Source organism: Taeniopygia guttata, chromosome 4 (genome assembly GCF_048771995.1).
Source record: "Taeniopygia guttata chromosome 4, bTaeGut7.mat, whole genome shotgun sequence".
Classification (NCBI taxonomy): domain Eukaryota; kingdom Metazoa; phylum Chordata; class Aves; order Passeriformes; family Estrildidae; genus Taeniopygia; species Taeniopygia guttata.
In genome coordinates this window covers 16,702,706-16,727,579 of record NC_133028.1, presented here as the reverse complement: position 1 = coordinate 16,727,579, position 24,874 = coordinate 16,702,706, and the positions used below count along the sequence as shown (strand labels likewise).

The 24,874-nt window shown below is 33.9% G+C and overlaps 1 protein-coding gene across 7 annotated transcripts in view; it reads right to left on the bottom strand.

The window, feature by feature from the left end:
• Window positions 1-24,874, bottom strand: part of SLIT2 (slit guidance ligand 2) — a 260,737-nt gene that overhangs the window by 11,998 nt on the left and 223,865 nt on the right. For 5 of the 7 annotated variants that reach the window (XM_030270822.4, XM_030270826.4, XM_072928032.1 and 2 more), the window contains 9 exons: window positions 22,002-22,126; window positions 21,763-21,860; window positions 20,230-20,369; window positions 16,590-16,616; window positions 8,964-9,057; window positions 6,976-7,113; window positions 6,643-6,883; window positions 6,155-6,285; window positions 971-1,125 (listed from right to left, as the gene is read on the bottom strand). In XM_030270822.4, the coding sequence (XP_030126682.4) occupies window positions 971-1,125; window positions 6,155-6,285; window positions 6,643-6,883; window positions 6,976-7,113; window positions 8,964-9,057; window positions 16,590-16,616; window positions 20,230-20,369; window positions 21,763-21,860; window positions 22,002-22,126 (1,149 nt within the window). The remainder of the gene's footprint in view (window positions 1-970; window positions 1,126-6,154; window positions 6,286-6,642; window positions 6,884-6,975; window positions 7,114-8,963; window positions 9,058-16,589; window positions 16,617-20,229; window positions 20,370-21,762; window positions 21,861-22,001; window positions 22,127-24,874) is intronic. The other 2 variants (XM_030270827.4, XM_030270831.4) reach the window with 1 other exon arrangement.

Below are 24,874 nucleotides of genomic sequence, written 5' to 3'. Positions count from 1 at the left end.
TGCTTCTACAAGGCAATCCTTGTTTGAAGGCATCAGTACATCACACAAATGTACTACTGATGGCACAGTTTTTTGCAAGGAGGCAAGATGCTTAAGTCTAAGGTTAAATTAAGTAGAATAATTTCATGTTCTACTATATGTAGCATTTAAAAAGTGTTTTACAACCATGCCTAATCTCTGAACCCTAAGAACTGAGACTTGCTACCAAGTAAGGAGGCACTAAGTGTTGGCTGAATTTTCTGACTTTTACCTAGATTGCACAGGCCCATAGAAATCCATCAGGAACTGCAAGTGTTTGAACAATGTGTTTGAACTCATAGTTCTACAGAGTAAATGGCATCAAATGATCAAAACTTTTCAAATACTTTAGCTGCCCAATTTAAACAATTAAATAAACAATTCTTTCTTTTTTTTTTTTTTTTTTTTCCCTCAAAACAAACAAAACCCAAGCCCTGACACATACAGTGAGGCAACTGTCTGGGCATATTCTTACCTAGTGTCCTAACTCTTATCAGCCCTAAGCAGTAAGATCTCCAGACATAAATTATACTTCATGGCTTTACACATTGCTACCATTTCCTGCAGATATCAGTACAGGGAAATAAGAATGTAAAATGAGCAAAACAGAATGCTACCATTCTACACTTTCTGAATGGGCATTACTAAATCTTCATGCAGCTAAACAATGTTAAGCACTTCTTTGGTATAATAAAAGGCTAAATAACAGCAGAAAATTACAAAATTTTACAGTCATAAAAGATAAAAACAATTATAAAAATGCAATCAATGTAGTTTGAGGATGTATTATTTCTTAAAATTGAAGCTATTGACATTAAATGCCAAAGTTTCATCTTAAAGTGTTATGTCAATGAATGAGTATTTAAGAAACACAATAATGTGTTTCGTAAAGCATGTTACCACTGTAAATTATCTATAGTACCTCTAGTAAGAAGCAGTAAAATCCTCTTACCTCCTACATACAGCGGAGAATCAAAATTCAGAGTGGATTGCTTGGACAAATTGGTAATTGTCTTGGGGCTTCCTCCATCAATAGATAAAGATAGAATCTGATCCATAGCTAGCAGTTCCACAATGTGGAAATTGCCATCATTAATTGTTTCCACACTGCAAAATAAACATTAATAATAAACAGTTGATGGTCAGGTTAGAACAGTTTTTCCTTTTTCCCCTTTAAGAGTTCAATACAGTTTCAGAACAGAACTTCTCTAGGAGTGCATAGGAGTGCAAAGACATGCACGTATGCTTAAAAGCCAAAACAATACAACATCCCTTCTTCTGGACTAATTATGACAAAGCTGGAATGCCTTTTCTATGGAGACAGGCTGAGGGAGTTGGGGTTGTTCAGCCTGGAGAAGAGAATGCTCTGGGAAGAGCTTAAAGCAGCTGTTAAATATTGAAAGGGGGCTTATAAGAAATATGGAGAAAGACTTTCTACCTGTAATAACAGGACACAGCCCAACTGTTTTAAACTGGGAGAGCGTAGATATAGACCAGATAGAATCAAGTAAGTAAAAGAAGTGACATAAAAAAGAGTTCTTTAATATGAGGCTGGATTAATATGAAACACTGGGACAAGTCACCAGTGAATTTGTGGACTTTTTACTGGAAATGCTCAGGATCAGTTTGGATGGGGCTTTGTACAACTTAATCTAGTGGAAGCTGTCCCTGCCCATCACAAAGAAGATGGAACTAGGTGATTGTTTGAGGTCCCTTCCAACCTAAACCACTATGTGATTCTAATGTTACTTACAGATCATATTTGCATGCAAGTCTGTATGTATCCCACATTTTGCAGAGTATTGGGTTTACATATCTTGCAAGTATGAAGGCTGAGTCAACTCCAGTGATACATAAATCTATTTCATGAAATATGGACCTGCATCTAACTTTACTCCTGCCAGACAAAATTGTATTATTGGTCCAGACAGCTCCACTGACACTTGCAATAAAGTTATTCGTTGTCTTTATTGGGCATGGTTACTTAAGTGTGTTCACCTTCTGGCTAGTACAGTGAACATGAATGTTGTATTTTTTTTCCCATCTACATATACTATTTCCTTCTGCTTACTAACAAGATATGAACTCACTAGTAGGAGAATGCCTGAAGGTTCTCAAGGTGAAAAGGCTTGTTTCAAGAATGGGGCTTACCCTGCATAAGGACAAGCTAACTCATGCTGCTAGGCACAAATAATGGCTGTACTTATCAGCCTCAATATCTATGTAGTAAGTGCTTAAGTGCAGGAACTACTCTGCACTTGAACAAAGTTTAACTACATCAGAGAAGGAAGAATATCATTACTCAGTTCTGGGACGGAATATATCATTGTACTTGTATAACTTTTAGTCCATTTTCCACTGGAGAAACAGAGCTGAATATATGCATGCAAGGTGTAGGACGTAGTCCAAAGACCAGGCATTTAAAGCATACCCATTAAAGCCTTTATTTGTTTCAGGGCGCCATCAGATAAATGAGCTTAATCCTTTGAAAAAAATTATTTAAATGAACCAGTTGTATGATAGCCTGAAATGGACAGTCACACAGTCAATTAGCTCTTCTCATTGAGAAAGCAGGATAACTGAAAGGGATTAAGTTCCTAAGTCTCAAGGCAAAAATCAAGCAAATTACCTTAAAACATCCTTAGTGATGTTTTAATTAACCTAACTGCTTTTGTCCTGGAACAGATCAGCAGCACACTTGTTTGTTCACAGCTGTGACACATTAAATAGCTTCTTAGCCATTTATTACCAGCTCTGTGAACAGCCTTTGCTCACTGTGGATCAAAGATCTGCATGGTGGCATGCATTGCATGCTTTAAATAAACCCAGCTCTATTTGAGAGTGCAAACACACGACAGAGCAGACACTGGCACAATAAACACTTTATGTGAGGGGGACTGCCAGTTTCCATGGGGGGAAAAGAAATGGTCAGGCCTTATCATTCCTAAAGAGAAAGATTTATTCCAGGTATCAAGAGGTTTGTTTGATCTGATCAAGCAATACAAAAGATGCTATGATTAAGTTATTAAACACATTTCAATGAATCCAGGCAAAAAAATGTGCTAAAAATCAAAGTGCATATAACTTCTTGACTTCAGGAAGCAAGAAACCCTGATGCAGTCTTCTTGTTTCAAGGAAACATATCTTACAGCTTCTAAACCTTTCACTCAATAATGTTTAGAAGAATAAGAGCAACACAGAAAATGCATTTTTAGAGCAAAGGGTCATTCCAGGGATATACAAACCATGACGTGTAAAGGGAATGTGTCCCTGATAAGAGTGATTTTTAGAAGCCTCTGCTTTAAACTGTTTCACTGGTAAAAATTTACTGCAGAAAGAGAAGCTCTCCTAGGTAATTGTGGTTTAAATTGAAGAGGAAATAAACTCAAGGCATATCTGCAATATTTCCTGCCAATGCACTTACATTACTTCTAGCCCATTTCCCTTTGGAGATATGAGAGCTGAATGCATATATCGTAATGAAAAGCTGTAAGAAGAACTGATTTAAGGCTTTGGGTACTCTGTAGAAGAATAATGATCTGGGAAGACAGAATGAAAAGATTTTTTTTCCTTTTTTGTTAACATTTAAAAATGGATGCCCAGACAGAACAAAACACAAGTGGATCTAATTTTTCCAAATAACCATCTCTAAAGAATTAATATTATTTATTGGCCTTGGCAGTACCATCATCTTGTTTCTCTGATTGATGACTGCATTTGAAATGATGGCTCTTCCTGTAGTCAGTTCCCATGAACTGGGAGGACAGGAGGGAATCAAAAGGGAGGGAGGAGGAAGGACTGGAAACATTCCTGGAGACAGCTTTAATAGGTAACAAAGGTACAGAAAGACAACATGCAATTAATGGATAAAAAGAAGGTAAAGACTTTAAAAAGTGCAGGAGATATGACAAAGATTCTGGGAGGGTAAAACAGTAAGAACTGGAAATAATGAAGGGATTTGAGTAAAATGTGTAAAAGATTCTGTGCTACAACATAATCCTTTCTAGAACCTGAAACAGAAATTAAACAGTACACAATTTGTAGACCTGTCACTAGAGGCATGTATATACCTATACACAAACTTGGAAATATAGCTTCCAAAATAGAATGATGAAATCACAGACTCATTTAGGTTGGAAAAGACTCCTAAGATATCAAGTCTAGCAACTAAATCAGCACTGCCAAATCCACCGCCAATGTCCCTAAGTACCACATCTACACTTCTGTTAAATACTTCCATGAATGGTGACTACACCACTTCCCTGGGCAGTCTGTTCCAATGCTTGACAACCGTGTACGTGATGAAATTTTTCTTAATATCCAATCTAAGACTCTCCTGGTGCAACTTGAGGCCTTTTCCTTTTGTCCTAATTCTTGTTATTTGTGAGAGGAGTTTGACCTCACCTGGCTACAGTGTTCTTTCAGACAGTTGTAGAAAGAGATGAGGTATGCCCTCAGCCTTGCCTCAACAACAGAAGACTTCACTACAGTTGGACTACTACACAATAGTTTTCAAATATCTCAGAAACTCACTCTTATGCTTATCAGAAACGAAATGGAGGTTAATAACAATAACAGAACCAAAAATAATAACACTAATAGTGTGTATTTGCTTCAATAAACAATTCTGTCACTTTGTAACATGTCACTACATTTCCTGTCCCTTTCTTTACTACACTTGCATCCTTCATTTGTCACATAATTCAAAAGAGATAATCAACTATGTAGGGGAGATACTTCTTACTATTTTGTAACAGTAACCTAATTGAGACTGTTTGCTAATTGGTTATTAACTCTTTCCATGCTTATGTTTAGTTTTTTTTCCTGTGTGAGTACTGTTTTTCAATCTTTCTCTAGATAACTATAATGGATAAGTGTGAATTACCAGTATTTATTATATTTCAATAATGCCAGAGAAAGCATTAAATTTATGAGAAGGAAATATATGTTATGAAAGGGAAGAAGTATTCTAAATAAATTAAAGAAATGGGAGCCAAAATAACCTGGAACTATATATGACCCATCCTGCTGCTTCTTATTCTTAGAAAGATGTACCTATTGAAATCGAAATTAACAAAAATAACTAAACTACTGAAAAAAGAATCTAGATTTCTTGTGGAGCCCTAACCCATATAGAAAAGTAAAATAATATTATTTTGAATAGGAGTATAATAATTGATAAAAATAATTTGTTTTCACTGAAATGTCCCTAATAGAATGCAGAACAGTGTCACTATTACAAACTCTAGAAAACAATTATACTTATATATAATTTTACAATAAAAGGTGTAAATAGAGTAAAAAGAAGATTCAAGCAAAACTGATTTAATACTTCCCCTTTACTTCTGAAAGTAATTTTAGCACCAAGAGGCAGTCAAGGTCAGGAAGTGATGCCTGTCATCTTTCTGCTCATTCTTGCAATGCCTGTTTACTAATTCCTGTGAAGTTATACAATACTTTACTGTGAAGTTATACAATACTTCCCAAAAAATTCAGGTGGTAATTTTTCAGAGAACCAGAGAAATATGATTTTAAAAAAACCCTTCAAAATTATGCTACAGAAGCAGCTGTGGATTCTTTCTCTTAATGATTTTGAAAGCAAAAGCCATTTCTTTTTCAAAGGTAGGGCCTTTTTTCAGAATCAAATTTTTAGCTTTCTCTTCAGTTGCCAAGGAAAAATCTCACATTATATGACTGCCGAGAAGAGAAGAGAAGAGAAGAGAAGAGAAGAGAAGAGAAGAGAGAAGAGAAGAGAAAAGAGAAGAGAAGCTTCTATTTAATTTCTGCTTATGCAGTGTAGTTTTTCATTTTACTCAGAACACTAGGAAATTATTTGGCAGTTACAACTAAGAAAAACCTCCACTGCTACATGGGAGCTTTACAAATGTATAAATATTCTGCTGAAAGCTAACACTTATTCTGTTTTAATGAATCAAATAATATATTATTTGTCTGACATATCTGCATTAGAGTTACTTGCCAACCAAATCACATCTTTTGGCAAGAAGTTTTAAGTGTCTGAGAACACATTAATTTGCATTTATTTCTTTTAACCATGTATTGAAAAATATGGCTTTGACAGAAGTAATGAATGTAGGTTTTGTTTCAGTTACAAATGTGTTTCATCCAGGTTCACCTGTAAATAGCAGAGGCTGGATATGATCCCGTGTCATAGCTGACCCTCACTCTACCCCGGTACAGTTCCACTGCTATGTGATCTTTATCGCCTTTGTACAGCAGGATCCCACTGTCTTCATCTGTGGCAATCTAATTAAAAGATAGAAATATTTAGAAACCACAAAAATTAGGTATTTAATCCAAATGAGGTCTTAAGTGAACCTCTGAATTTACTGCCATAGTCTGTTACTTCATTATAAAATTCTCTTTTGAAGGACAACCTGACAAAATCTTTCTCTTCCTATCAATAAGCCCATCTACTTCAATATGAATTGAAGTTATTGCATATATGAATAGAGTTATTGCATTAACTCTTCTAGATTTTTAGCTCAAACTGTGAAAAGCTCTTTAAGTGAGCCAATGACAACTTTGGGTCATTTCCCACATCATGAAAAGTCATTTACGCTCTTGTCCAGAAAAGAGAATCCACAAAACAAGCAAACTTACCTGTAGAGTGATATTGGTTTGGGGGCGTATCTTAGCTGAAGGGATTTGCAGATAGGATTCTTTGTTGACGAAGTTTATACTAATCAGCTTTTCACATTTCTCACCCTGGTAGCCTGATAAACACTGACAGATTGGTTCACTTTCTTTTATGATACACTGGGCCCCATTTTGACATTCATAATTATCACAAGGGCTGGTGCGAGGTAGAACCATTGGCGGCGATAACTCACAGAACAAGCCACTAAATGAAAACAGAAAACAATCAGTATTTCCAACAAAAAACAAGTGTGACAGAAGACATCCATGTTTGTACCGCCTTCAGATCTTTCTCACCTGTACCCTTCTGGGCAAACGCACGTATATCCATTAACTGCGTCAGTGCACTGCGCTCCGTTTTTACATTTGTTGTCCTGGCAGTCGTCAAAGTCAATATCACAATGCTCACCTACATATCCAGGTGTGCAATCACACCTGTAAAACAGGACAAATGGGATAGCACAGTACCTTTTAATGGCCTAAGTTAAGGAACTACTGTATTGTTTAAAAATCAAGGGGAAAAAGGCATTACTAACACTTTGTGTGCAAAAACTTTATAGCTTCTTCATACTAATAGATGGGGAATCTACATATGCAATGAATACAGGTTTGCTAATTAAAATGTTTACACACCTGCCATTATATTGAAGAGTTGTGTGCAAATCTAGAGAGCCCTCATAAATAATTTAGGCAGTTTTTAGAATTTATGAGCAACACAGAATGTTACAGGATGCTATACATGGCTGCAAACACTAAACATAATCAATATGCTTGGCTGGTGAAACCAAAACAAATATTCTGAAGGTTGTATTGATGGTTATGAACAACTGAACAGCTATGAACAGACCAATGGTCCATTTATGCAGTTAAAAGGTTATATATAATTTGTTTGCTCCTAAGGTTCCACCAGTCTGATTTACTAAAAATAGCTCCATGGTTGGCAAACTAACAGAAGTCTCAAAACCCATCATCTATCCTCCCTGAAGCCTCACTGGTCCAGAAACAGCCCATCCTCAAGAGAGTATGTAATGATTTTTGTTTCTTAGTTTGTTTGGCTTTTTTTTACCATGTGAAACTCTCATTGCTAATGCTAGTGGCATTCCTTCAGGGAATTCTCATATATAGGACAGAGTGAATGCTCAGAACTCTGTCAAAAATTAATGGAAAATATTACAAATCCATGCATCCATATGATATTTTTTAAAATTAAGATGTCTTTAATCTATTTCATTTGATCTTGTGATTCCCTCCTCAGTGTTATTTCTTTTACTACCTAAAATTTTTTCTAAGCTGGAAAGAGTGATTTTAAATAGCCATGTAAGTTAAACTTAGCACTTCAATCAAATATGTTTCGTTTTTTATTCAACGACAGGTATGAGCAAGATAAGGGTAAAAGAATATAAAGCAACCTAATAAAAGTCTGACTGAGATACATCTTGAGGTATACTGCATGTACTATTTTCTGATTTAAAACTAAAGGAAAGATTAATGACCTGGACAGTAAAGTATAAGACACTAAACTAACTTTATTGAAGTGACATGAAAAAACGAACATAATGCACTACAACAGAAACCAAACAATTTTTTCTATTTTCCAGTTGGAAACTATCAACTTAATTTCACACTCAACTGAATATTTAATATTTTATGCCATATTTTAAATAAAATGTCATTTCATAAGTAGTGGGAATGACAATCTGATTTTAGCACAAAAGCATGCTGTGCATAAAACAGGCACTTGTGAGAACAATTTGAATCTGCAGGTTTCCTGTATTTATTAACTTAAAGCCTATTAAAGCAACTTTAAATTGTGCATGCTAATTAATCATGATAAGAATATGGTGTAATTAAAGATTAGCTTTCCTGGGGAGGGACTTCTTTACTTTATACCTTTCAGTCTGCCTTCCTAATAATCTCTTTCACAATTACTTCTTTAAAAGCAATATAATTATTCCACTTCAATTAAATGCAATTATTTTCCTACTGCTCAAACTCCTATAAGGGTTTTCCACAGACCATCATAAAGACTACCCTGTGTTTCTATTTAAAATCTGGTTGGAATTAGACCTTTGAACAATCAGTGAAATTCAGTAAAACATACTTAAGATAAAAATGCAGCTTTACATGAAAATAATGGCCTGTTCTGCCATAAGGTTTAATAATAATCAAAATTAGTACTTTGAGAATAGAATTGGATTCCACTTAAACAGAAGGAAAAGAAACTAAGCCGGATAGAAAAATACAAACTTTGATTCAGTTAGACTCTAATAACATTTCAGACTCACTTGTATCCTTTGGGTGTTAAGATACACTTTGAATCATGCTGGCAAGGATTCAGGTTTTGGGCACAGAAATCTAATTTCTCCTCACAGAGTTCACCTGAAATACAATATATGTTTTCAATTCAGTGAAAATATCACAGTGACCTGAAAATAGCAATGAACAGAATTTTAAAAGCAATGGCTACAAATTCCTTAGCTAACACTAAAATATGCATACTTCTTTACATAGCAATAAACACCTTTATAATAAATATTAATACATAAATAAACGGTAATACAGAAATAACAAAAATAAATAATAATATACCTGGTAACTCATTTATAAACAGTATCAAGTACAACTTCAATCATCTATATGTGGATATAAATGGTAATTTTATAATTTTTTTCTTTTACAATATTTATCTAGCTCCGCTATATAGCAAGACTAGTGACTGAACTAACTAGAACAAAAAAGCCATCAATATGCTTTTCTTTTACTTATTTCTAAGCACACAACACACAGATATATCCAGATTTGCACTATCACTATAAGTAGTCTATTACCTGAAAAAAACCTGTTAATATCACTGCATGTCAATACAATTCCAATTATCCAAAAATGAAAACTTGTTTTCTACTTTTCCTTAAATATGACTGTCCATTTTTTGTTAATGTACCATAATTATCTATAATCTGTTCTGTGAAAAGAAAAGAAAAAGAAATCTATGTAAAATGTCTATCCTTCCCTGCTGATAGAGGCAGTGGCTCTAATTTCCAAAACAGGCTTATAATCCAGAAAGTATTTTAATATGGTTAAAATTTTTTTTATTTATAATTTTATGAAAAGGAAACACAGGTTTGTAAACAGATCAGCAATATCTTGTTCCCTGATTAACTTATCAGATGACACCATGGATTGTGCACTTCCTAATCTTGTACTCGCTGGTTTTTAAGGTAGGCATACTTATTCCAGCATCCATATGAAGAACATATGTGTAATAAACAGGTATAAACCCTGTGCCTACTGAATTCAGGGACTGACAGGTCTGTCAGACTCTGAAACTATGGAAGGAGTAGGATTGTCCCTGTCCTTTATTTCCTTTCAGTAATACAATATGAGCTGGCAAGCAAAAAGAAGTAGAACTGTACATTGCAATAACAAAAAAAAAGAGCAGAAGAAAGAAGGGAATGATCAGACACTTTCACTGCTCAAACTGAACTTGCCGTCAGAGGTGATATTTGGCATCCCTCAGTTTTACCGAGCTGAGCATGGCTGTGGCTTTCAATACAGCAGACAAATAAACAAACAAACAAACAAAAAAAAAAAAGCTGAGGAACAGTCTATATTAAAGCAAGGATAGAGAAAAAAGGCAAAACTGAAGCAAGAGCAAAGACAGTTATTGCCAGTTAAAAACACAACTGAAAAACGTATACTAAGTGCAATAAGACATGGGACTTCTACATCTTCAAAAATGAGAGGACAAGCCAAAAAACAGCTAGACAAATATTTTGCAGCATTTCAAAAGATCCAGACTGGTTCTACAAAAAGATTTTAAAAAAAGAGCAATAAGTAAATAAATAAATAAATACTACATTCCCGATTTACAAGCAGTGTGTTTTCTCTACAAACCAAAGGTTTGTAAAGGTTTAAGATAACAAGAAAATAGCTCTCATGAACAGGTCACTTAATAGCCTCAAGAAAACTGTCAGTAACAACATGACTTAGTCAATATATGTAGGAAATTAAATGGAGATCAAATGCAGGCCACTGAGGATGACAAATACAAAGGATTATAATTCTACCCTCAAAGCCTCTTCAAGCTCTCAACAGAATTATTAGTCTGGAAATGTGCAAAATATGACTAGGTCAGTGCACAGAGAATCCTGAAATACCAGGAATTGTTTGCATCCCATGATATATTAAACAAAACCCAAATCCCTTTCTCTTTTCAAAGGGTTTTGTTCAAACAAACACATATATATATATATTTATATTTATATATATATATATAGGTCTTCAATGCTATTCTTCACATAGGAGTTAGTCAATTTGCAGAACTTGTAAAAGCTGAAATCTCTTCAAAGAGCAGCAGTGTTGAAGAGTGAGATGTAAGTATGGGAACAATGAATTCAGATTTTAAGGATCATGGGAGTGGAATAAGCAAAAATTACTATTGTTTTAACCTAGTTTGTGCACATTCCCATAGTTTAGATACATCCCTATAAAATAACTAATTAGGGCATATATTGTATATTAAATTACATCGAGAACTGAAAAATATATGACACCCCAACTACAAGTAATAAAAAATGTGGTTGTACAGTACTAATAAAATTTCTATAGAAGCATCTCTAAATAGTCCCAAGATTTTTAAATATGACAGCTTATCAGAGAGCCTCTGAAAGTGACACATTGAGCCTATCCTCCTAGCAGGGCTGGAGCTTGCTGTCTCTTATACATTCACAGAATCGCTTCAGTGAAAAAAAGACCAAAATACCTAGAAAATGGCAATTTAGGAGTGGCATGATAGGAACAAGCATTCTTACCATTCCTGTCAATTTATTAAACTGATTTTGCTACAGGACATTAATTTGGCATAGATTTATTTTCATTGGCATAGATTCTGAAATAACTCGAGTGGCAAATAGTTTTACTCAGTATTATCTAAGTCTGTACATTTTTGTAAATTCTCCCCCAGGTAAAATACAGGATTAAAATAAAATACAGCATTTCTTAGAGCACACTGCATTTTAGTATTCATAGGTTACTGGCCCTAATATCTTCAGAACTATACTGAAAGCTGAATCAGCTCATGAGGAGTGCTCAGGGGCACTTGAAATCCCCTTATTTCCCACTCTTTCTTGGCTGTGAATCTTACCTAATTATTGGGCATTTAAGTTTTAAATAGGTTTACTGTTTTAAAAAATGTTCACTTCAAATTATAAAATCAGTGTTACACTACCAGGCATACTGCAGCCAAATGGCTTGCAAACACCATCAAACATCACCAGGCATTTTTGAGATTATGGTCAGAGTTTGATCTGAGAACCCTGTAGAAAAACACACAGAAGCAGAATTTTTTGTGCTGTGACAGCAGGAAAGTAAGGAAACTTTTCCGTTGCATTTGCAAATTGTATTGTGAATCATATTCTTGGAGTTTTAGTTAAACAGTCAGTAGCAAATACGAAACAGGATGATGGCCATGTAGCAGAATACTAATGTAAAAAATACTATGACCATAAAAGTTAGCTTTACTTACAGTACAACCTTCAGTTATTAAAAAAAGTAGCATTAATGACAGACTTGTACACAAGATCAATAAAGAAAAAATCAAGACGGAATCCAAATATGTACATCAGATACTCAATTTCTGAATGAAGATGTAAATACCAGAATAACAAAGCAAGATAACTCAAATGCAAGGTGTTGTACAGCTAATAGGTAATAACTGCTAATATTAATAAATGCTAATATATCTTTTTCTGAATGGAGCATTCTCATGGCCAAAATAAAACTGTTTCTGAAAAAGTTAATAAAAACGGTTAGTGAATTATGGGATATGGAATATGAACCACTGAAAAAATATAGTTTCATGGTAAAGAAACTCCTCCCTCAGCATACTGAACCACCATTGTGTTATTAAGAATTTAAATGAGACAAGGTGAAAAGAAGTAGTTAATTTTGTTGAAATGAAAAGATAGTGATGGAAGTGAAACACTCATTGGACAAAAAACCCCACAGATTTACCAAGTTAGGCCCCTTGGCTTTACTGGAAGGAAATATTAGAGTTTCCTGATTTGAGAAACATAATACAATGTTTAAAGTGCATACTTCAAAATAATCAGAAAAGCTTGTGGAAAAAAGTCTCAATTCAAGGAAGCTTGACACCAGTGCGTGAGAACATTCTTTTATTCATCTAATAATATTGTAAGTGAGGCCTCTGTAAGAGTTTGGCTAAGTAATTATGTTTTTGAAAGATGGGAACATTTCTATATGTAGGAGAATAAGGAACAGACTAGTTAGTTTAAAAAAAAGTAGTGGATAAAGTGTCAAAAAACCTGTGAAAAGCTTCCAAAGTTTAATTAGAACCAGCAATAACTCTTTTCACAAGACATCTGGCTTAATTAATCTAAGGAAGTCTGAATTCTGGTATAGAGTAGCATTGAAACCAGTGGAATTATGAATGAACGTGACCCTCCAAGCTCAAGACAAATATTTACTGAGATTTTGCATAGGGTATGATGTAGACTTAAACAGTCAGACAACATCATGAAATACTGCTATACAATGATGATACTTCAGATAGGTAACCACAGCTGTATGTTTGCTAGATTCAGTTTGTGTTTCCCATGTGTGTTAACTCACTCTTATGTCTTGATGAGTTTATAAATCAGTAAAAACTTAATCACAGAATACCAGGTTTATCCCTCAAGGATCATCTCCTGGAAAAAGCAGAAGAGACAAGATGTCCCAGCACCCTTTCCAGCTGAATCCTAAAAGTGTCTGTTGGAGAATCCACCACTTTCCTGGGAAGATTATTACAATGGCTCCGTGTCCTTATTGTAAAAATTTTCCCTCTTTTTAAATTCTAAATGGCATCTCCCCAGGAGTACCTTGTACCTGTTACCCTTCCCTTTTCCATGTGACTCCTTGTAAAAAAAGGGAGTATCCATTTTCCTTGCAGCCACCCTTTAAAATACTGGAACAGGGTGATAATGTCTCCCCAAGACTTCTTTTCTAAAGGTTGAACAGACCCTTAACTATGCATTTTCCATTATATAGATACATAGTACAACAAATAATGAGTAACAAGGCAATGAGGTGAAAAGGCTTTACATCTTTCTTATTTTGAATAATTGGACAATAAATTTAAACTAAAGCAATGTCAGCCATTACATTTCTGAATGAAGAGGACAGCTAGCTCTAACAAAAATGGACAAGGGCTTCTTAAAGTAACAGCACATTGCTAATTACAGGCAAGTTTATGAAGAAACAAGTTTTAAATGACCCTTATCAGCAAAGCTGAGTTTGATATTCAAAAACAACAACAAAAAGCTAGACAGAGAATCCAAAAGCAACAGTAGTCAGTCAGTTTTAATTATCAAAAGCCAGGTTTTTCCTAGAAGACTTATTTCCACTTCCAAAGTCAAAATACCAAATATTTTGATACCACAGACTAGAATAGAAGAACTTTATGTGTGTGCTTATATATCCATTTCATCTTCTGAGCTTAGTTAAGATATACTGTGAGTCTGCACTGTTTGTTTTTTATTAATTACGTGTCACTATCTGAATCTGCGACTGGAGGTCTCACTTTAATTCTGTGACTCAAACAGCCAATAGAGTGCAGAAGGGGTAGGAAAATGTCAGTGCCATTTAACAAACTATGTACAGAAAACTGCTGCATTTTTATTGTCTTGAGCTTGATGTGCAGTATACAACACAAATTATTTTAGGTCTCAAGCTCATTATTCAGAAAATACAGACAAAATATTGAGTATATGAGGGATAAAATTTCTTAGAATTAGCAAAAGCTCGCAGTGACAGTAGAATGCAGTTTATAATCATAATCTGAATATTTTTTGTAATTTAATTTTACAATCAAATTGCTGGACTATTCCCATCTTTCACCATCACATTAAGTAATTTAGCTATCTCCAGTGCTTGTGGGTCTCAGTATAAGATGAGAATTTGTTTAATTTAGTTTAGTTTAATATTTCCATTTGTTTTACATTCACTGTTCACAGCACAATACCAGTAACTTTTAGACAGGTAAGCTTTAAAAGACAATTAAAGTAAACAGAACTGTCGGTCATAGACCTGAAAGAGTAAAGACAGTGATTAAACCAGAAGCTGGTTGCTCAGCTTGCCATGAATATAATGTATATTTCCCCTTTATGCAAATGCAGTAAAATTATTTCAATACTTGAGCTTTTAATATAGAATAGTAATTTAACGTATATTAAGCTAGATGAAATAGAAATTTTATGAGCGATAAAAAGCAAGAATAACAAATGCATCTCTTTTTTCTACGAATCTGTAACACATGCAGTTCTTACAAAGATGGAAATTATGATCTAATTTGATGAAATTACTAAACTTTTAATGTAGTTTGGTATCACATGATTTGCACTTGATTAGTTGCATGCTTAAATTTCAGGAAGGTGCTTATCTGATTACCAAGTGAATTCAAAGTACTAATGCAACTCCGTTATTGCAGTGGCAAGAAGGTTGTGTCTAAGGCTTGCATAAACTGAGATAATTGCTTGAAATGGTCCCTTTTCCCCCTAATACTGTAACAATTCAAAAGATGTCTTGCATGATAAAACTGACTGATCCTCCAAGTACCTTGTAGACTATCAGTAACGTTCATGTTCAGTTGGCAAGCGAATATAAACATGTATCACATATACATCTGCTTAGTTTTGGACCCAAACTTAGTTCACATCCCCTGGACGTTTGATTTGTTTGTGAGGAATTTGTTCTTTCTATAATCAGTAATTTTAATATGTTACAGTTCACACTTGATAATAAACAAGAAAAACAGCAGGCTATTTTTGCTGTCTAGATGAGTAGTAATAAAATGCAAATACAGCAACATATCTAAATGGAAGACAGTTTAAGCATGGAAAACTTGTGGCTAGAATAATTTTCTGAAAATGTCTTATACTCTGCTTCAGTTACAGAGAAAATTTACACTAGGAGTTTAAGTTGTAGGAATTATTCATCAGATATCTAAATTAATCAACCTAGATGTTATTAAGCAATATAGATTATATAACTGCAGTCTTGCACAACATGTGATTTCATGGATAATGAACATACTTTTATTACTATATGTAATATATTATATTGCTTCAAAAACTGAAAATATATTTATCAAATTAATGGCAAATATACCACAAAAATATTAATTTGTTTTTAAAAATAAATATGCAATTTTATAAACATGCTGCCATTGATTATGCTAGATCTCAGATTGCATATATGATCAGATTGCAGAGAAAATGGTTTATCTCTGTTAGTGTAATAGCTGCTAAGCAGAAACTTTAAAAAAATTAAAAATCAAACACCCAAAGTTAGTGTCATAAATCTCTTCAATATTACCTTTCTTCTACCATAGCCCCAGATTAATATGGTCATTTCAGTTTCTTTAGATATTTACAGCAAATAAGAAGCCACAGAACTGAGGAGCAAGATGATTGCCATTTGATACTCTAGCATATTTTCTAGTAACACAATCTACTGAAAATATTAAAGCAGAACAGTGCTGTAAGACAGAGAATACATTAGCACGGAACCAAGAGATGGCTTTAAGGTGAGAAGAATAAGGATTTCAGAACACAATAATGTAAGCTCTTTTCCAGTCCTATATTAATGTCTGCACAAATTTTTAATACCTCTGAACAAAAATCATTGAATGAAGTATTAAAGTACTCCTGCACAGTGATCTGCATCTTTGACAACATTCTTTTGACATGTATTCACAGCAACAGCCAAGTGCCTAATTTCAGGATTTGCAGTGAGCTTTCTAAGTTATATCTATATACAATTTGGTAATTTGTAATAACTGAAATCCATGCACCTTTAAGAAAAGGAAAGTGAGAAACCAAGGTAAGTGAAAATAGGCTTAAAAGACAACTGACCTTTCTCCACTTCATTCAGATTAGCAGCTTGCAGTGACAAAGACAGAAGAGACAAAAGACTTTTTACATTGTAATACAACAGCATAGCACATTCAGCTAATGCACAACTATAGCAGCAGAGAGGTTGATATAGCAAACAAAGCAAGCTTCAAAGTCTCACCTCCAGCAGAACAAAACAAACAGAAAGATAAGAAGTACATGCCACCAGTGGTGGAAGAGAGGTTTTACTTCTGGATCAGTTAGTTCTGTGATCTAATGACTGACGACAATGAGCAAGAGCAATGATTATTTGTAATCTATAGAATGTACATAAAATGACCTGAAGTTTACTAGACTGGGGTTAAAATAAAGGAGATGGTAATGTTAAGAGAATAGCAAGATTAAAGAGTGCAGGACATAGTGAGACATTTTAAATATTTTATTTCTCCAGGTTCCATCAGAAACCCTGAAAGTCTGTTGATTCCATTTGCTTACTGTTGTGTCACAGTTACAGTCTATGATCTTAAGAAAGCTCATATTATAGTGCAAATACCATTCTTTGTCTTCCCACTTGTAACTGTGGTTGCTGTAAAACTTAACTGAGGCAGAGCAAAACAGATTCTTGATTCTTATGCAACACAATAGGCTTGCTAATTGCTTGTTTTTAATTATACAATATAGCTGAGAAGTGCTGATTTTCAAGGGATTGTTAGAAAAGACAAAAGGAGATTGTTAGGTTTTACACTGCAACATCCTTTGCAGTTCATTTTGGATTCTAACAAACCCTCCACATAAAAATAAGACTTTATAGAAGAATAATTTACATTTCATACCAGCATGTTTCAGGTGTTTTCTTCCTTATACTGTGCTGCTGAAATGTAAAGCATATTTGCAGGTTCACCCAGGAAAATATTCTGGGCTGGTGCAACTACATGTTGAGTACATATATGCTGTGACATGTTGAACAAGGACAATTGAGAATATTTTTAACTTAATTAAAAGAGTTCAGGAAAAGCCTGCAGTAATATTTTCCTAGTATATACACTGTGCCACTTATGGCTCAGGGACTTTCTGAGCTACAGTCAATACCTCTGAGTTTAAAAATCTTTGTATGTACTGAAAATGAATATATAGCCTGTTTTCCTGATTGTTAAAGAAGGGAATGAATTAATTTAGTCAAAAATCCTTTCATAAAATGCAAACATTAGAAATATGCATATATGACTTTAACCTGTTAGAACAAATATCAAATCCAAATGTTTACGGAGTTCCCCATGAAAATCACTCTATACATGCTTGACAGGGATTCTGTTATTTATCTTTCAACTCAGGTTATAGGTCAGAAAAAAAGAAAAGTTCTACAAATTATTTGATACCTCATACACACTTGAGGCAACTGTACAGTTACTTTATATTCTAAACATTACCCTTTTGACATTCTGATGTGCCCAGACTACCTTCAGTCTAATTCTTAATACTAAAGGTTATTTATTATGTAAGACCGTGGATGAGAGATATGAGGACCCCTTGGCTAGCTCAATGTTTTACATTTTCACCTTAAAACTAATTTCAAAAATCACTTTAGATCTCACACATTGTGTCCTATTCTTAGATGGTTTGTATGGTAGACCGTATGGTATACTGTAGAATTCTGTACTTTACTCTGTGTAATGGAAAACCTAAATTTTTGCTACAACTACTGTAAAATGAGTTGAAGCTCTAGTGATGCATTTAAAAAAAATGTGTCCTTTAAAAAAAAGTGTTGAAAAAAGTCTGGTGAGTAAATTCTCAACAGTTTTAAACTGGAGGCTTAAACTTACTGATTAGAAATAGATTGTTTTGATTCTTTTAGAGGGGGTGAGAAGACTCTCACCTACTCACGTGCCTTACTGACTTCAGTAGATATTACGGCAGGCATTATAGCTGTAAAACTCACTGTATGATTATGGTAAAATTATGCACAGATAGGAAAAAAATTAAATATATATGTCTTGTATTTTGACTAAAGAAGCACAACTGTAATACAAACACCATCCCATGGCATATTGTGAATCCAACAACAAGACTCTAATAGTTAAAAGCACCTAAAGTAAGGTTGAAAATGTAGAAATGAGCAACACAGGTAAAAGCACCTGCAAAGCTGCAGAGGAGGAAATCACTTCCAAGTGAATCATCTACTATGAAATAGGTATATGAAACCTCTTAGCATGAGGCCACTGAAGAGCAATACTGGACTGATGTGACCTTGCTTTTCATTCTTCCAGCCTACACAAGAGAATACCTGATCCCATTCTTAAAGGAGACAGCAGCTGATCCCAGGGGAGCTGAACCTGAGTCATGTACACCTGAAATATTAATTGTAGGAGAACTGCTGTTTCTACTTACTGAGGCTGTTACCTGCTATTCCTTTCCAAGGCTTGAACTGTCGGTTGCACTTAGGTATTAAGGTATTGGTACTTGGCAAAACAGTATTTTCTCTTAGAAGATTATGTCTGTCCTTCCACATATGGATCATCCACGTATTGTTTAGTGGACTTTTGGCTTTTGTATTGCTTTAGATATTGTAGCTTATTCTGCATAGGGGAATTTCTATCAAAAATTTACCCAGAATAAGTGCTGGATGAATACCTCTATGCAATTTTGAAGCTGTATTTCTTTTACTTGTGTTTTAACATTTTCACTCGCTGTGCATTCCCACTATTTAAATACTGACTTTAAATTTGAATGCTCTGAAACAGGGGAGCAATCCAACAGTCTGTAGAACTACTGACGGAAACACTTTGGATGAGAAAGCTTAGCTGGGTTTTCAATAAATAAAATTAATTCATGCATTTACCCCTCCTTACAGCTTCCCAGAACTCAAATTTGATTGATTAAAATAAACATATAGGATGATTGAGTAGAATTAATTCCCAAGTTATGGTAGATCTTCCATTTATTTTTTATGTATTTCAAATCATAATGAATTCAAACTACATGTTCTTCTAGTGGTCAACTATCTGATAGAAAATAGATCTGTCTAATTAGAAGTGCTATAAAAAATACCAATGCAAACAATAGATCCTACTTCCTCTGTGCTGCTGTTCCAACTATCCTCCATTCCCACAGAGACCAGGACAGCCAGCAAGAGATCCTCTGTCACAAAGAGAAGGATACTCTTTGGCTTGGCTGCCAACTGACAGAAACAAAAGACTCTTGTCTTTTTATTCTGTGCAGGAAGCATCACACTTGGTATTAATATTTCTAGCAGAGTACAGGACAGCATCCAGGGGTGCCAAATACAGTTCCCCTATGGCACAGACAAATTCTTTATAGTAAAATGGGGATTAAGTAGAAAAGCAGAATATTTTTCAGATTTCTACAGCTACAGAGGTCCTCCACTGGGGTGTCTAGGCAAACAGTAAGGAGGGGTACATTTTGAATAACTAAATAATAAATAATAATTTAAAATAAAAAAATGCCGTAATTTCAAAACTAAAAAAAGGAATTAATCAGTGGACATTAAATCTAGTTTTGACACAAACCATAGAGGAGAAAAATATAGAAGGACACCTGGCATTTAGTCAGTTGTAGAGTAACTACTAATACACCTGCAAAGTGGAAAATATTACTCTTCTGCTAGGAATTCTTGAATTACCTGTGCTTTCTTTTATACTCCTACCTGTATATTCAGGTGGACAAAGGCAAGTATAGTTATTAATTCCATCCACACAAGTAGAATTGTTTTCACAGTCATTGTCTTCACAGTCATCAACATTTACTTCACAGTTTTCACCTTCAAATCCATCAGCACAAGTGCACCTGTAATACAGAAAACCAAATAACCACATTTCACGTGAGGTGTCCAGACAAGTAGTTCTGTAATTAATTAAAGTAGTTCTGTAATTAATAGAATTACATTAGAATTATAATATTCCACAACAGAACATGGTTGATATAATGTAAAAAGCCCTTTTATCAAACAATCTCAAAGCAGTTTTTGTGTTTTAAATTACAGAAAAATGCTTCTAAAGTAATATCTTAGTCTTTAGTTTTAGGACCCTGCTAAATTAAATCATGGAGGATTCCTTTTGAAAAGCATTCTTCATTTACATTGTGAGATTATATTTCTTATGAAAAGTGATTATTTTGGTTTTTTAAAGTTAAATACATGGAAAATATTGTGGAATCAGCGATTGCCATGTAATAGTAGTTTTCCACAATCATTCAGTTAAATGCATCAATAGAAAACTCTCTTTAATATACATATATTCATATAAGAAACCAAAGCCTACATAAATTTGACAAAGCAGTAATTTTTTTTTTGTTTTTAATCATGTTTCTGCAAAACAAATACATCAAAATAGATAGTAAATGTAAAATACATTTTCATGTACTTGCACTACCTATAATTTCTGAAGCTTTCACTATGAGATTGCTTTGATTTTCAAAATATGTAGTGATCAAACAAATAAATGAAAAATATTAAATTCTAAGGCATGACTATGTCAATTTAAATTCTTGAGGTACAGTATTAAGACATATACACTTAATTTTTAATAGAAGACTATTTAATCCTTGGGCAGTATTTGGATTAAAAGTAAGAATAATGTCATAACAAATTGCAGGATAATGAATCGTATCTTTGTGAAGCGTCATTTCTAACAAGCTTGAGGTGTAGATTATTAAATGACTAATAATCTCACATAAGAATGCTAAAGAACTTTATTTCATAATTCATGAAGTACATCTGGAGTAATTGTACTGTGTGATTAAATAACTCAAGATTAAAAATGCTCACAGCATGTTTATCTGCTGGCATAGTGAGTTTCAAATGAATCATTAATTTTCTGTTTCACTGGGATTTACATTTTATCATTTACATGCTGTCTGTTGAAGTAATACACACAACAACAGATGAATTATGAGATTTTTTCAGCAGGGATCTAGCTAGCTATTAATTAACATAATGGAGTCAATACTATGCTGTCTTGACCTGATATGCCTCAACAAATCACAGCAATTTGTTATTGTTTTCAACAGACTCAAAGCTCTAGAAGCTTTCCAAGGATGACAACATGTTCTGAAAACATCCAAAGTGCTAAAAACTGTCTTTGTGGTGCTCTTACCAGCAAACCTAAAGATTAACACCAACATTACTTTACCATAAAAATCTCAGTAGTTTTTATCCTATTATTACAATTTAAAAACCTACCAGAAACCATCTTTTTCTCCTTCTTTCAAATGACAAGTTCCACCATGGTTGCACGGGTTACTAATGCAAGCATGAATGGGAATATCACAGTCTTGGCCCTACAATTATACAAGGGAACAACAATTATAATGTAAGAAGAAAATACAGACACTAGTGGAAGGGAGACAATGAATACTTAAAGGTTTTTAAGGATAAGCTTACATTTCAGTGAGCTTTTTTCCTTTTCATGCAATACCTACCTTGAAACCATATGGGCATGTACATCTATAGAAGTCAACTGGATCATTATTACAGGTTCCATCATTTTTACACGGATTTGATAAACAGGGATTACACTTTGAAAGAATATTAACATCCACAGGCCCTTAAAAATACAAATTGGTAAGTCAGAAACAAGTAACTATTAATTTATATTGGACAGGATCTATCTGACATTGATTTAAATTATAAAATTTATATTTTTGATTTTATGGTGTTTCTGTATTAATCAAATGCTGAATTGCCCTCCATTCTTTTGATGGCCAGATAAAAATGGGATTGGATTTTTGATTTAAGCATCACTTTTTAGTTTTTGTTAAGAGACTGACACCATATGATTCCCATATCCCTATCCTCTGAAAGCTGTACAGTTTTGATCCATGACAATTACATTTCCTTTGTATTAACAAAATGAAGAATACAATTTCAGCTTTTGTTTTGTTACATAGTAGGAATTGCCAGTGAGAAAATGGGCTATCACAGTTTTCAATCCTTCCCATGATGGTGTTACTGAGAACACTTCTTTAAATGCATTTTTGGTGTAACATATTTTTTATCTGCAGCATCACCTAGATGGCAAAACGAAATGGTAAAATTACCTGCAAATTCCTTGAACATCTGCAAACTGCAATGTAAATTGCATTGTCCAGGCTATCTCATCATAAATAGCTCTACACTGTGTCTTTCTTCCTTATGGGTCAGCCATAGTTCTGTGCATTACTTTGTTAGTTGAGCCCACAAATCACAGACTGTACCTCAAACCTATGTGCAGTCTAGCTTCTTCTATTAATGATTATAATGAAAGAAATCAGAAATGGAAATTGACAAAATCCTAAGTTTCAGAACCCAGGCTTGAGCTTTGACTTAGACAAATCTTATCTCTGTTATACAGATATTTTTTGGTTTTGTTTTCCACTGTAGTTTCCCGGTTTTACAGCCACTTTATGGTGAATTTTCAAGTTAGGAAGCTTTGGTTTTTTTGTGACAAACAACTGAAGAAATCACTGGTTACTTGTTAAAAATTAGAAAACAACCGTCTGTGTATGAATAATTTAGTGAAGTTTGATTACTGTAAGAGAAAATGGGTGACTTTGTTAAATGCTTATTAAGAGAATGAAGATACATTCTATATCACCAGCTCTATGGCCTGGTGAAAATACTGCCTTCAGTTTGATTTCAGATTTCCCCTACTAAAAAGAAGGTCACAGATGAACTTCACCTTTGAAGGAACAAACAGTGATTTCTTCTAAATGGAAAAAAAAAAAAAAAACCAAAAACAAGAAAAACCCAACTCCTGGTGCCTATTAGAGCAAATGCCTGATTGCTCTATAACAGGTTTTACAGAAAATGAGCCAAACTGCAGAGTTTTCAAAGCTAAAAAGGGCTTTTCTTAGTTATAGGGCTTTATTCTATTTTTAAACCTAGATTGCGTATCTTTCTTGTTTTTCTCTGCAAATTAATCTCACATTAATTGTAAAAGAGCTGGTCTGGAAGGAAGCCATGTGATTGTAAGGATTCAGTAGGGAGTGTTAGACAAAGAGTGGGTGACCTTTTAATTTTTTTTTGAATCTGCAGTTGCTGGTATCCTTCTGTGTCACAGCTTGCACTCAGAACATGGTAATATGTGATGAAGCACTTATTGCCAAAGCCATAATCTTTATGGACTATTAATTTTTTTCTCTTCAAAATAATGTAAAATTATAAAAATAATTTTACATTATTTTGAAACAGAAAACTATACCTGGTCAAAGTATCTGTTAGATCAGCACACAGGAGAGGTAGAAAAGTTGAAACAAACATCATAGAATCAACAGCTAGAAAATCCTGACTGTACTCTAGACTATTGTTGATTATTGAGTATATTAAGAGGTTCTGTGAAAAAAAAAATAAATGAAAGAGGCATATACATAGAAATTTGTAATACTGTGCTGTAGCCTGGAAGTCAATCCTTCCTTCTATTTATTCTGAATATTATATCCTCTTTGCAACTTTTCATGCAATAAAATGCTAATTAATTGGCACAAATTAAAAAACATTCAGTAACTAAGCTTTTGTTCCCAAATGGATTAGCACTCTAAATTTCACTTCCAAAACAAAGACAGAAAATGGGAACTCAAGTCTCAAAAAAAGAGTAAGCAACATTATCAGATTTTGTACTTTATTTATTTCAAACAAATATATATGCAGTGCCAAATATGAATTAATATTTTGATTTATCATTCTTCAGTTGTAAGATCAAAAAAATGTAAAGGTAGTTTTGGAACCTATTTTAATTTTCACTATACTGCTCCTTTTTTCTTAATGCTTGCATGTGTTAAAAGATTTGTATATCAAAAATAATTTGGTTTATAACCTTTTGGTTAGTTTAGTTTTTCAAATTGTAGACATCTATGTTCTTGAGTAAGCTCTGAGAAAAAAATTCTTTTGTAAACCGAGAAAAAACTGACAGTATTTTATTGACATAGATATATACACATAGCTAAGATGTTTTAAGAAAAAACATGACACAATCAGTCTCAAACCAGCTTCAAAAGAAACCTGTTGCAGGAAAAACTTTGAGCTCTTGGCTCTCTTGCATGTGGCCTCTAAAGCAGTATTTACACTGCTAATGACATCACCAGTTTTAGTACAAGGCAACGGAAGTAATAATTTCAGTTAGATAACTCAGCTTTTAAACCCAAACTTTTGAATTAAAAAACTGCTCATACAATATACTAATGATATATCATGAATAATCATCTGTAAATTCATCACGGGGGAAAACGAACAGTATGCATGCATGTCTTAGGAAAGAAGCCTGCTTGAGGTACACAAAAGGAAGGTCAGAAGGTCTGTTCTTAAGCAGATCACCCAT